This window comes from Uranotaenia lowii, chromosome 1, assembly GCF_029784155.1.
Source record: "Uranotaenia lowii strain MFRU-FL chromosome 1, ASM2978415v1, whole genome shotgun sequence".
In the NCBI taxonomy this organism is placed as follows: domain Eukaryota; kingdom Metazoa; phylum Arthropoda; class Insecta; order Diptera; family Culicidae; genus Uranotaenia; species Uranotaenia lowii.
In genome coordinates this window covers 10,250,956-10,263,939 of record NC_073691.1, presented here as the reverse complement: position 1 = coordinate 10,263,939, position 12,984 = coordinate 10,250,956, and the positions used below count along the sequence as shown (strand labels likewise).

The 12,984-nt window shown below is 40.7% G+C and overlaps 1 protein-coding gene across 4 annotated transcripts in view; it reads right to left on the bottom strand.

The window, feature by feature from the left end:
* The window catches only part of LOC129754359 (serine/threonine-protein kinase tousled-like 2), a 229,077-nt gene that overhangs the window by 58,576 nt on the left and 157,517 nt on the right, over window positions 1-12,984 (bottom strand). The window contains exon 1 of one of the 4 annotated variants that reach the window (XM_055750376.1): window positions 1,381-4,442. The exons of the other annotated variants lie outside the window; for them this stretch is intronic. Coding sequence (XP_055606351.1) covers window positions 1,381-1,515 — 135 coding nt within the window. The 5' untranslated portion in view covers window positions 1,516-4,442. Of the gene's footprint in view, window positions 1-1,380; window positions 4,443-12,984 lie in introns of those variants that run through there. 4 annotated transcript variants of the gene reach the window in all.

The following is a 12,984-nucleotide window of genomic DNA, read 5'->3' as shown; positions in this document are numbered from 1 at the left end:
ATCTCCCGCTAAACGGGGCCCATCGAAGGAGTAAATAAGCAGATAATGTCCTCGAAGGACCTGGTAGGAGAACCTTAGTGAGGTTTGAAAATAAGGTTAACTTTGAAATCAAATCATGTTAATGACCCTTCGAGCGGGATTCAAGGATTCCAAATCTCCCGTCATACGGGTTTCAACGAAGGTGCTAAACAAGTAATACGATAAACGCAAAACTGTCTCGAAAGACCTACTAGGAGAACCCCACAAGACACACAACCGACATTGGTCCTTCGAGCTGGATTCACGGACCGAGAATTTCTCATTCAATCGGAGAGTAAAGAAGAAAGTATGACACATGGTTGGAAATTCCGACTCGAAGGACCCGTTAGGACATTTTCAACTAAGGTTTGAAAATTAGGTGAATTCGGAAACCGAACCATGTAGCACCTACCGAAATTGAGTTCAACATGCAAACGCTAAGATAACCGAAAGGAAGTGTATTATAGCTAAAACTATATCTAACTGTATGTGTAAGTAAGTGGAGTGTATTTATTTTTCGTCGATGAATGATTTTTTCGTATGGGAACGAACGGAACACGTACAACTCAACACACACACTCACAACTCGAATACTCGACACAGTGATTAGAGACGGAGGAAACTGGTACCACTTGAAGCGCAACCCAAGCAGTCAGTCAAGGCAAGGCTGAGTTTGTGAAGGCAAGTCCGATCCAATGACGGTATAATATGCCGAGGGAAGGGGGGAAACAGTTTTGGGTACTGCACTTTGGGGCGATGGCAAGTGCGGCAGCACCAGGCAATGCGGATAATAAATGTTACACATATCGAACACAGTCGAGAGACTACTGCCGACTGGATGGACTGACTGAACTGTCTAAAAGAGGGTGAGAGGAAGGAAGGTTGAAAGGAGACTCTCGTGTCGGTAATGGAACGAAAGACGAAAGATGGCGGTCGGTGCAGCAACTAAAACGCAGCAGCAGCAATGCAGAAATTTTTGCATATCTCTCTACCAGTGTGTTGTTTCGCTCGGTTGTCGGTTGATAATCGATGATGGTGGACACACCGAGCCCGAGAATGTGTCGAGGTGATAAAGAGGATCACCGAAATCCTAGCAATGAAACTATCTCTGCAGCGGATTACTATTATTATAACGGTTGTTGGTGACGATTTTTGAGTACCAATTCGTCGTTGACGACCCGGAAGAATTTTGAGTTTGAAGTAAAAAAAGGAAAAAAAAAAGACTCGAATGGAAAGATTTCGTTTCGGGTCCGCGTAAATGTTATGGGGCTTACGCGCGGGGCGGAAGAGGCCGCGAGAGATCGCCCCGGTTCGTTTTTTCCTCCTCCTTCTTCTTCTTAGTGTTTTAACAGCCATACTTACATAGATATAGTAGGAAGAGCTCAACATGATATCCAAGTTTTTCTGCTTTTGCTGTTGCTGTTGTTGTTGATGGTGTTGCTGCTGCTTCTGCTTCTGCTTCTTTGGTGCTGCCTGCTGTTGCTGCTTATTCTTCATTGAATGTGCCGTTCGTTTCCACCTTCTTTCTGTGCTCTGAGCTCTTCGCCTTTGCCGGAGGGAACACCTGCACTTGGCGATCCTGCCGCGGCTGCTTGTCCCTCTTTGAGGAATGGGCTTTAGTTGGTCAAAGGTTGACAGCAGCACATTCCAAGTGGGCGGCAGCAACCTGGTGCCGGTGATCGACCCACCACCAGCAGCCGGTTCTTGAGAGAACACTTTGGGTTACAACAGAGATCCCGGTTCAGGGGCATGACAGTGGGGTATTACTTTGACACTTTTCTTTAACGAAAGGGGGTATCACTTAAAATTGATTTTTCCGCTGACTGATTAGGAGAGGTAATCGAAACCCGAGTCGTTCGTCGTCGACGTCGATTAACAGGTATTCGCGCACTATGGACAGCTGAAAGCTCACTTACTTTTCTTGCAAATTTGAACAAAGACACTCCGCGGCGCGGTGACTCCAATTCCTCCCGCCGAGTAGATTTCTATTGCCTTTCCACTTTTTCGGTTACGTTATGGGGCCTGCCGGGCAGCCCACACTCCTCTCACTGCGCACACACTTCTTGGTGGGTGTTATGTGTGCGGATTTTCTGTTTACGTCGCTTTCACTGTGTTGGTGCTCGGTTTCCATCCATCTGAACAATGGATGGGGAAAACTGTTATGAGTGCGAATAACAGCAACTACACCAACAGATTATAATAATAATAATAATAACATCATCAACAATAATAATACAAATAACAACAGAAAATAGCTATGTGCATTTGATATTATACTCTCTTTGCCCTGCACTTTTCGTACACCTTCTTCCTCCGCTTCGCACGTCGCTCACTCACTCGCGTTCTCTCTCTCACTGGTTGAAGCTGACTCGTTTTTATTCAAACGGATTTCCTCTTCTTGCGGTGTTGTTGTTTGTTTGCCACTTGTTCTTCTCACTCTCGACGTCGACCGTTTATTGCTGCTGCTTAAACAATATTAATTTCTGCTATGTTGCTGCTGCTGCCAATACTCTTGTTGGGCAACGATGGGACGTCGACCGACAATCAACGGACTGGCGGACGAGAGCGTCGAGCACATATTTTCCCCCTGAATTCGCCCCTTTTGCTTCTACGGAGGGTTTCTTTCACTTCACTTTGCCATGCTGCTTGCTACTGATGTTGTTGTTATTGCCACCTTTTTTCACTTCGTTTGATTCACTCTACTCTTCCCGAACCAATAAAACCCACTGCCATCGATCGTTTCGAATCACAGACAAAAAAAACTCGGCTCCAGCTTACACAGCTCGGCCAGAAAATTGAATCTTGATTTTTCGGCACAGAATACACACTGTTGCGATGACAATTCGGTTTCTGCTTCACACTCACTGCCTACTATGAATGAATGAAACCATTTAGAAACTGTGTGGTGCAAAAATCATCGGCTCTTTCACCGACTTATTTTCCCTGACCTCGCGCTATTCATTTTTCGGCAGATTACTGCCTTCTGCGTTAGACAATTTTTGTTTCCACAATCACATTCGAAAATCACCCATCACTAATGGTACTGGGACACTTGTGAGTCTGTTACCTGGTTTTGCACAGGTAGCATCCGAAGTTACCGAAAAACTTGCACATCTGCGGTACCGTCCTCACCTAGGAATCTAATAATCTCTCCACTACTAACGACTGATGGTGTCGACCGGAGCAAATTGGGTGTATCCTCCTCCTCGGTTGGTCCGAAACTCAACGTAGACAGTTTTCCTTCTTTGTTACGACTGCCACTGGTGAGCCACACTTGTCTTGACGGCCGAGCCCGTTACTTCCTCACTTCCCTTCTCTTCTTTACGTTTTGCTTCGTTTCTACCGCACCGCGCCAGAACCGTGTCGTGTCGTATCGTTCTACACCACAATTCCACAACTTCGTTTCCGCGCTTCTTCACTCATCCACCTTTGTTGCGGATAGAAGAGTAAAATCGTCGAAATCGTCGCCACCGTCGATTACACACTCGCTAGCCAGCCTCAGAACGGCAGCAACCAGCAGATTGTGTCACATCTGATTCTTACACTTTGTGTGTGCTGTTCTCATCTTTCGGTTGCACTCGGCAGCCTCCTTCTCTCTTTCGCTGAATCTAGAGGGTGGTTGGCGGAGTTTCTGCACTCGCGCGATAATTCGTTCGCAGTTTGACTTCGGCTTCTCTTGGTCGTCTAACCAATTTACGACAGTGGCGCGCTGCGGTACACAATTTTCGCACAATCTGTGCGAATGCTGGGTGCAATCTCCGACACTCTAACGTAACGCAGGGTACCCGGTCCAAAATGAGCTGAATAAAATCGCCTATCTCTTCTCGCCTAATACTTTCCCCAACTGCTTCTGCGGGGGTGCTGAGCACTCTCTTTTGCTCTGCCCTCCTCACCTGCTTTCAATCATCGTTGCTGTCTCCACTCCTTCACTCCTCGTTGCACCGGGGTGGAAACCCGACAAACTCGATCCCACACTCGGTTTTTTTTTCTTTGCGATGTCTGCTTTAATTCGCGTAGCACCGATTCGTTTGCCGTCCACCACAAAACTGCGAATTTCACCACGGCAACATCGCCGATAACTGACAGACGGCGGACTACTACGTTTGTTAGTCCAGAATTGACAGAAACAACACACAAGAGCTACCTTCAATTATTTCTCCCTCGGTCGTTCCGACCGATGATGGTAATAATCCGGTGTGTAACAAAGTAGGCTGTTGATCATTAATAAAACACTAACACGTCAAAATTCACACTTCATTCGATTGAGAGTAAACAACAGAGCCCGATTTTTCCACCGATCGTGTATTTCATTCAATTGTTGATCGGGTCACAACGATTAGAACCAACAACGGTTCTTTAAAACCCTTTGAACGCTCCACTCTGAATAGACCACGAGCGCAACAATCCCGGCACGTCTTCAAACTACCAAAGAGTCGAACCGAACTGAATAACTGTGGTCGAACTGAAGTTCGGATCGGATATTCTTCTGTGCTGTGTACACATTTCGGTACCACCAACCAGTTCAATCCAGCAACAATAAATACAAATATAGCAACAACAAAACGAGAGCCACTCCAGCCAGTCAGTCAGTCGTGCAAGCAAGCAGCTGTGCTGTTAAGCTAAACAATTTTGTTGTTGTGAATTCTGTTTTTGAGTGATACCTTCTCAACAAAACCACCCAACGAAATCGACCACAAAACGGACGCATGGGTCGGTAACTCTGCGAGTTACCGTCATCTACATCATTCCTGCGTTTAATTTGAGTTCTCTTCCCTAAAAATACTTGCTTTGCATTGCATAGTTCGAACTCCGAAGTTTGTCGTTTTGGGAGAGAAAATGGGGTGGACGGAACTCACCACAGCCAAGCAACGAATAACTCACTCGAGTTGCGAGAGAGTACATATCGGCAACAGCAACAACAGCAAAACAAAATAAACAACCCTATCACATTCGAATGAAGACGAAGAGTAGAAGAAGCGGAGCCCCATTCGACCGACACACAAAGCGAGCAGAACACGACAAGGAAGAAGAAAGGTGGAAGACATTAGCCTAACAGCAGTAGGAAGCATAAAGAGAGAACCGAACGAAAACGATGAAAAACAAGACGACGGCAAGGGTGAAGATGATGATAATGTGGGTATACATTTGTATATTATAATATTATTTTCGTTCGTATGTTTCGCCCGTTTTGCGCCCTCAACCCGGTACAAAAAAATCTAAGGACACTATCCGGAGAGTGTACTTTCCGAACATCCACACGATTCAAAGATGTCTGAATGCCACGGGAAATGTGATATTGGATAACCTGTTAACCCTCAATACTATTTCATCCAATTCATTGATAAAGATTAAATGGTAGTTCGAAACGAAGCTACGAATAGACATATGGGCAAAACGTTTTATTTCGAATGATAATATATATTTCTCTAGCCTTTTTCAATTAATGTTGAGAAGATCTCTTTTTTTTATGGAAAAGTAGGTATAAAAATAAAAGTCCATAACTCTTTTCTAAAAACTCCAAATTAGTTGAGGTTTTTGACAAAGTAGTTAAGCATCATGAAATCTTTACTATGGGATACTAAGAAATGTTCAACAGTGTTGTCCGAAGTATTTATGAAGATATTCCGTTTTCCCTAAGGAGGCTCTCAAATAAGTCACAAAAGGAAATTTCGAAAAAATCGGCTGTAATGTTTTATTGCTCTTCGATTTTTTTTTATATTTCCAAAAGCACGTTAAGCATAATTAAAACGATTATAATCGAAACCAAAAAAAAACCTTCAACATCCATTTTATTAATCCATGTGCTGATGATCTTTACATTGGTTTTCGGGGCTCTGATGTATGAGAAAAGCTGTTCTCCAATATAAAACTTGAAAACATGGATGTTTGATTATACAGAGTTGATTCCTTAGCTTTATCTCGAAACTTAAATGACTTACAAGAATAAAATGTTCTAGAAAAAGGTGCCAAATGGAGCAAAACAACAATGCTATAAGCTCCAAAAATATCGACAAAATAATTTTTTGAGATATTGAACTTTGTCTGAAAAATTTAAAAACTGGCAACTTGGAGATCTTTTTTTATCACTTTAAAATGTTTCTGATATGACAAAATTATAACAAAAATAAATATATACCAATATATCGTTAGAGTGTAATATGAACTTCATAATATCATATTTTCAAAACAATAATGAACTCTCAACATTTTCAACAGTTTTCTAAAATGTTCATTATGGGTTCACTTGATCCCTAGAGTTCTAAAAGGTATATTTTTCTTCTGAATAGATCGTGATCATTGCTGGTTACGAGATTACTAATATTTATCCAATAACTGATTTTTATTCAATAATTGTTTGGAAAAAAGTAGTAATAATATTTATTTTCCCTTTAAATTTAGAAAACAGCGCCCTAAAGTATGCAATGACACTAGGGTTGAGACATAGTTTTGGAATTTTCTTCTTTTGGAATTTATAATTCATGAAATGAGAAAAAACATGACCAAAATAGTCAATTGACATTCTATTTTGAAATTTTGTTTGATTTTTTTCCAAGGATGAGAGCCTCCGGAATGAAGGATCAAGTCTCCCTTGACTTTAAAAATATTGCAATTTTTTTTTACTTCCACGAAAATACTTCTAGTTCATCTACGGGTTCAAGTATCGTTTCAAGCTGTCAGAAAATGCAAGAAGGCGAATTGCCAAATTTTTTCACTCGGGCATTAAAAACGAACTGGGCCAATGATGGGTTTCCGATCACATATAGTTATTCAAAGAAAATCAGAAAGAAAAACATTAAAGAAAATGTGGAGCCTTTTTTTGCAACAGCTTTTGCGCTCTGGATAAGAATCGGCTTTCAAATCATGATCAGAATTAGATTCCGGATCAGGATCAGATTCTGAATCTGATTCAGATTCCGGATAATGATTGAGGTCGACATCAAAATCAGGCTCTGGGTTAGAATCATGTTCCGCATCAAAATCACGATCAAGTTCAGAATCAAAACCAGGATGAGATACCAGATTACGATTAGGATCATGATTTTGATTTGATGCAGGATGAGATCCTGGATCTGAATCATGATCAGAATGGAAATCAAAATCATGAGCGGTATCTGAATTAGGATCGGGAAGTTTCAGATAACGCTCAGGATCAAAATGCGAATCCGGTTAAGGATGGGGTTCAGCATCGGGATTAGGATGATCAGAATCGAAATCAGGATAAGTATCTGGATCGGTATCAGGTTGTGAATAAAGCTTAGTTCTTTTAGAAATGGGACATTTACGAATGCCTGTATCTAAAAAACCATTCGTTTGAACGAAATACTTTCTATGAAGAAAAAGAAGGTAATGTTATGAACTTTTATGAAAAAATTTGAAAAAAAATATTTACCGTTTTTTGTTAAAGAAATTTCTACTTTATTCGTGGTATCTCCCATTGGCCGGCGCACACTTTTTTCAGTCATGGTATTGATCAGTTTCTCCAACTTATACTTCGTAAAATTTATATTTTAGGTAGCTTCACCCTCCTTCTTCAATTTCTGATACTTTTTGGTCCAATTCTTCTCTGGACACTGGAAACTGGAAGCATTTTAGTGGATACAGTTGTTTCGAAATGAACAAATTTGAATATTTTTGACCACATTTTTGAACGTTTTTTTTCGGTACCGGTTTTTCAGCTTAAGAGCTTTGGAACTATCAAAAAATGGTTGTTTGAGGTTGGATTTCAATGAGTCATCACTAGGCAACACTTTCAGCTTATCGGAGAAAATTGTTTTGGACGTTTCAGCGATCTACCCTTAGTTTTTCGTTTATTGAAAATTAAAAATGCTGGTATGAGACTCGACTTCCTTGATGAGCCTGAACCGTTGTTGCCGATCATGTGCTTCTCTCCAATGCTTGATTTGAACTTTGTGGACATTATTGACAGTGTTTGCATACTTATCCACCACAGAAACTCAGTAATTCTTTGAATAATCAACGGTTTTGTCAGCTATCAATTTGATAATGACGTATTTTCAAGGAAACTGTGCAAAATTATTTTTTTCTTTTTCTCTTGCATCGTACATATCTCAAAAACGCGTAAATATTAAATTTTGAAAAAAATAGGTCGAATAGTACTTTTTACAGGCAACAAAATGCTGTCAAAATTTTCAATATCCAATAACCAGTTAACGAGCTATTGGCAAATGAAAGTGTCCCATTTCTAAAAGAACTAAGCTTTAAGAATTGGGAGGAGGATAATACTCCGGGTCATGATCAAAATCCGAATTGGGATCTGGATCAAAACTAGAATCAAATCATTATAAGGGTTCTGGGCCAGGATTGGGATCAAAATCTGGATAACGATTGGGTTAGGTTCTTTTTTTCTTTTCTTATTCTGGGAATTTCATCCTGTGCGGATGATTCATCCCTGATGTTTAGTTCTGATTCTGAATAACTATAAGGACCAGGATTAGAAAATGAATGAAGTTCTGGATCAGAATTAGGTTCCGGATCTCGTTCAGATTCCGGATCATGATCGAGATCGAAATCAAAATGAGGTGATTCAGAATCTGAATCAAGTTCGGGATTGGGATCAGGTTCCGGATCAAATTACGATCAGGATCAGGTTCCACATCAGGCTCTGGATTTGGATCAGGATGAGATACTGAGTCTGATTCACGATAAGAATAATAATATAATGAATCAATATCAATATCAGGATCTGGTTTAGGATCATGATCAGAGTGAGGATCGGATCAGAAATTTAATGCTGGATGAATATCATGATCAATCTCAGGATTAGGATCTGAGTTTAAACCAGGACCAGGTCCAGGATCTGAATCAGGATCAGAATGTGTCGAATTAGATTCCGGATCAGGATCGGAATTACAACCAAGTTCACTTGGATACGGTAACTTTTTTCCTACATGGCGACCGTAAAAATGGCTCAGCAAATGTAGTTGACAAAATTTGGTAGTCGGATATGCCGTACTAAAAATGTTAAAGTCGCGTTTACTTAGTTCAGATTACAAAGCAAATGGTGGGACAACTTCACATTCCTAACCAAAATTTCTTATTTCAGCTGACTTTATAGGACGAATAATGCGACATTTTAAGTATTGATTGCAACTACAATTTCATTGTAGATTCAGCTGTTTTGAACACCCCCGAACCGAACAGCAGCAACCATTTTAGATTTAGAGCTTCGATGCCCGCACGGAGATTGCTTTCAAATGGGTTTCATTTAAACCTCAGCGGCAGCAAATTATTTCCAGCAGCTTCCTTGACGATATTTGTGGCAGTCAGCGCAAGTAGAAGAGCAAGAAAAAAGAGGCCTCGTCATCAGCAGAGCTAGCTAATGGGGAAGATCTTTGCACCGTTTTGTCGATTCGTTTCACTCACTAACCACATTCATCGGATTGCTGACTGAGGGTAATGAATGGAGCAGGGAGATTCTCTCTGAAAGAAACACAAAATCGGCAATGGAAGTATGCAAGTAACAAAAATTGAAATCATCGCTAAAAATGTTTGTGCGGTGTGAAAAAACTTTTTCGCAGGTGGAAAATTGCCATCAACAGCGGGGCTGTTATAGTAGTATATTTGGCCGAAATGTGTTCGAACAGTAATTTATTTATTATCACTTCTTTTTCTGCTATCATCGACTCGTTTCCCGGGCGTTAACCGAGTTTCGTCGTAAACAAACAACATACAATAATCATAAACTTCGACATGAAAGAGATAATCGCTGCTGGTGGAGAGGTTGCTTATGGAGGATCAGCAAAACGAAAAAAAGGAAAGAAAACTAAACTAAAAGAAGCTAGAGAAGATGATTGTGAAGAAATTTTTTCAGCAACCTTTCGAAAGCCACATCGGAAAAGGGCATATATTGAGGAGGCACCTTGTTATAGACAGACCGTGAGTCCGAATAGAAAAGAAGAAACTCAAACTATAAAACAAGCGGGGAAAACAATAATAAGAAAACAGCACACCTCCAAGAAGGAGGTTTTTAATCACACATACCATCTCAGTGGCGAGGCGAGAGGAAATCGACCGACAGACCGACTCGATGAAACCAGCCAGCCAGCATTGGGAAATTTTCCACCAATCTAATTTTATTCTCCATGTTTGCGCATATCATCGCCCGACAATTTGAAGGGTAAGTGAAAAACGCAAAAAAAAGAACAAGAAAACCGTCCCAGAGATACGGAACTTGCACCAATACCACACCAAACTCAATCGGACGGAAGACGGCGAAGCCGGTGTAAGAAGAAGTAGCTTCGAAAAAAGTTAAATCTCTAGCGGAAAAATAACCCCGAATGAGAGATCCAAAAGAAGAAGAATATGGTTTGTCCACGTACCTTCCTTAGAGGAAATGTGGAACGACAACCGGCAACTTTTACCCTAAAAGGCGAAAAGCAGTCTTACGCCCCAGAAAAAATGAAAATCAATTCGATTGGTTCCGGCTATTAAAAAGTCTTCACGTTGCCGAATAGTTTAAATCAAAATTAAACTCAAAAATATATGTATATGTAAACTTTCAAGAAAAGATTATAACAATACCAAAAGCAAAACATTAGACTGCCATCTGCAACAACATGCAACTGCGAAACACTCTTATTGTCTAAATTAAGCAGCTAGAGAAGCAAAACATCTGGATCGGCTGCAAAACGGATACAAAGAATAAACTTTTGAGAAGACTTTTCCTGAACATCTGAAAGGAGGACACAAGGCCAGAAGAACAGCTGTTGACCGAGCACGATCCGAAAAACGCAAACCGTCAGATCATTTTAAAGATCAATCGTACGAACGGCCCGAATTGAGTCGCTAAGCAAAAAGGAGAACAGCAAAATGACAAAAACCGACCCTTGAACGAGGGTCATAAAAGTGTCATCGGAATGACTTTCACCGAATTTATGAGGTGAAAACAAACCTTGGAGGTACCTTATTTAGCCATTTTTCTTTAAATGCCTCATCGATCAGCTTGGAACGAATATCGTAGAAAAACAAATTTCTTAATTCTTTTTGCTGTTCGCAACACCCAAAACGTAAACTAGTGGAAAATACAACCAGTTTTCTTTTAGAAATCCATTTCGTCCTAGAACAATGGTCAGAAATAGTTATAAAATTCAAAAAAAGTCATCGAAAATTTTTAATACAGACAATTCAAAAAAAAGAATAAAAATATTACAAATTAAAATAATTATTCCACTTTCAACCCCCTACACGAAAATGGGTTCAATTTAAAATAAACGTAAAATAAAAAAATAATTGCAACTGTTTAATATGTAATAGTGTGTAGTTTTTGGACCTTTAAATGGATTTCAAACAGTTGAGGAGCCCTCCCATCGAGAAGAGAGGGAGGGGTCGCTCTACAAAATGAACATCAAATACCGAACAACTCAAACACCGTTCAAAAGATCAACATAATTACGAACGTAAGGAGATTTTAGCTCTAGCTGGACCTCTCCCATATGATCGAGAGAAGGTTCCCATACAAAATATAAAAAAAATCAACCAATCAATATGAAATTTGGAGAAATAATGTTTTTGGACCTGACAATGGTTTTAGCGAAATCTCAAAGCGAGCCCAGAGATATACATAAAAAATTAATGCATAAAGGATGATACGGTCAAAATTTGGTCAATATCAAGTTGACGTATTTCTTTCAATTTTGCATTTAAAAAAACCTGAACACCCCTCATTTTGAAGGTGTGTGTGTGTAGAATGTTGCTCCTATTTTGATTTTGGAATTCACTCTTCTGTTGTCAAAATGCCGTCCAAGGAAGAAGAGCAGCGTATCAAAATTTTGCTCGCGCATCTCGAAAATCCGAACTACTCGCACGCAAAGCTGGCAAAATCGCTAAAAGTTGCCAAATCAACCGTTACAAATGTAATTAAAGTGTTTGGGGAACGTTTGTCGACAGCCAGGAAGTCTGGATCGGGGGGAAATCGAAAACCGGAAGCCGCTGAGACGACAAAGAGAGTTGCCGGTAGTTTCAAGCGAAACCCTAACCTCTCTCTCCGAGATGCCGCAAATAAGCTGGATGAATTGTCTAGAAGCGTGCATCGGGCCAAAAAACGAGCCGTACTATCGACTTACAAGAAGGTAGTGGCTCCAAATCGCGATGATAAACAAAATACGATGGCCAAAGCGCGATCCCGGAGGCTATACACGACGATGCTGACGAAGTTTGACTGCGTGGTAATGGACGACGAAACCTACGTCAAAGCAGCTTCCGGGACAGGAGTTTTATACGGCAAAAGGAAGGGGAAAAGTAGCAGATATGTCAAAGTTCGCAAAGAAATATCTGGATTGGCAAGCCATCTGTACCTGTGGCTTGAAAAGCAGCATTTTCATAGCTTCCAGGACTGTCAACCAAGAAATTTACGTGAAAGAGTGTTTGAATAAACGTCTGCTGCCTTTCCTGAAGAAACACGGTTGTTCCGTACGGTTTTGGCCGGATTTGGCATCTTGCCATTACGGTAAAAAGGCCATGGAGTGGTACGCCGCCAACAACGTGCAGGTGGTTCCCAAGGACAAGAAGCCTCCCAACAGGCCAGAGCTCCGCCCAATTGAGAAATACTGGGCTATTGTCAAGCGGAACCTAAAGAAGACCAAAAAACTGCTAAGGACGAGCAGCAGTTCAAGGCAAACTGGCTTTCTGCGGCGAAGAAGGTGGACAAGGTGGCTGTACAAAATCTGATGGCAGGGGTTAAACGTAAGGCCCGGCAATTCGGATTTGGAAAAGCGGAAGCCTAACTGAATATTTTCCCTGAATTTTATACTAATTAAACTTGATAAAGAAATTGAATTTGATTTTTAAAATAAACGATTTCACCGATTTACACGCGTTTTCCCTTGACAAAATTTTGACTGTATCACCCTTTAGAAATAATCTTGTTTTTGTTGAAAAACACAAGTGGTATCATTCTTTTTTCACACCCTTTTTTTCAAATTTTTGCTGCTAAACGCCAACTGCAAC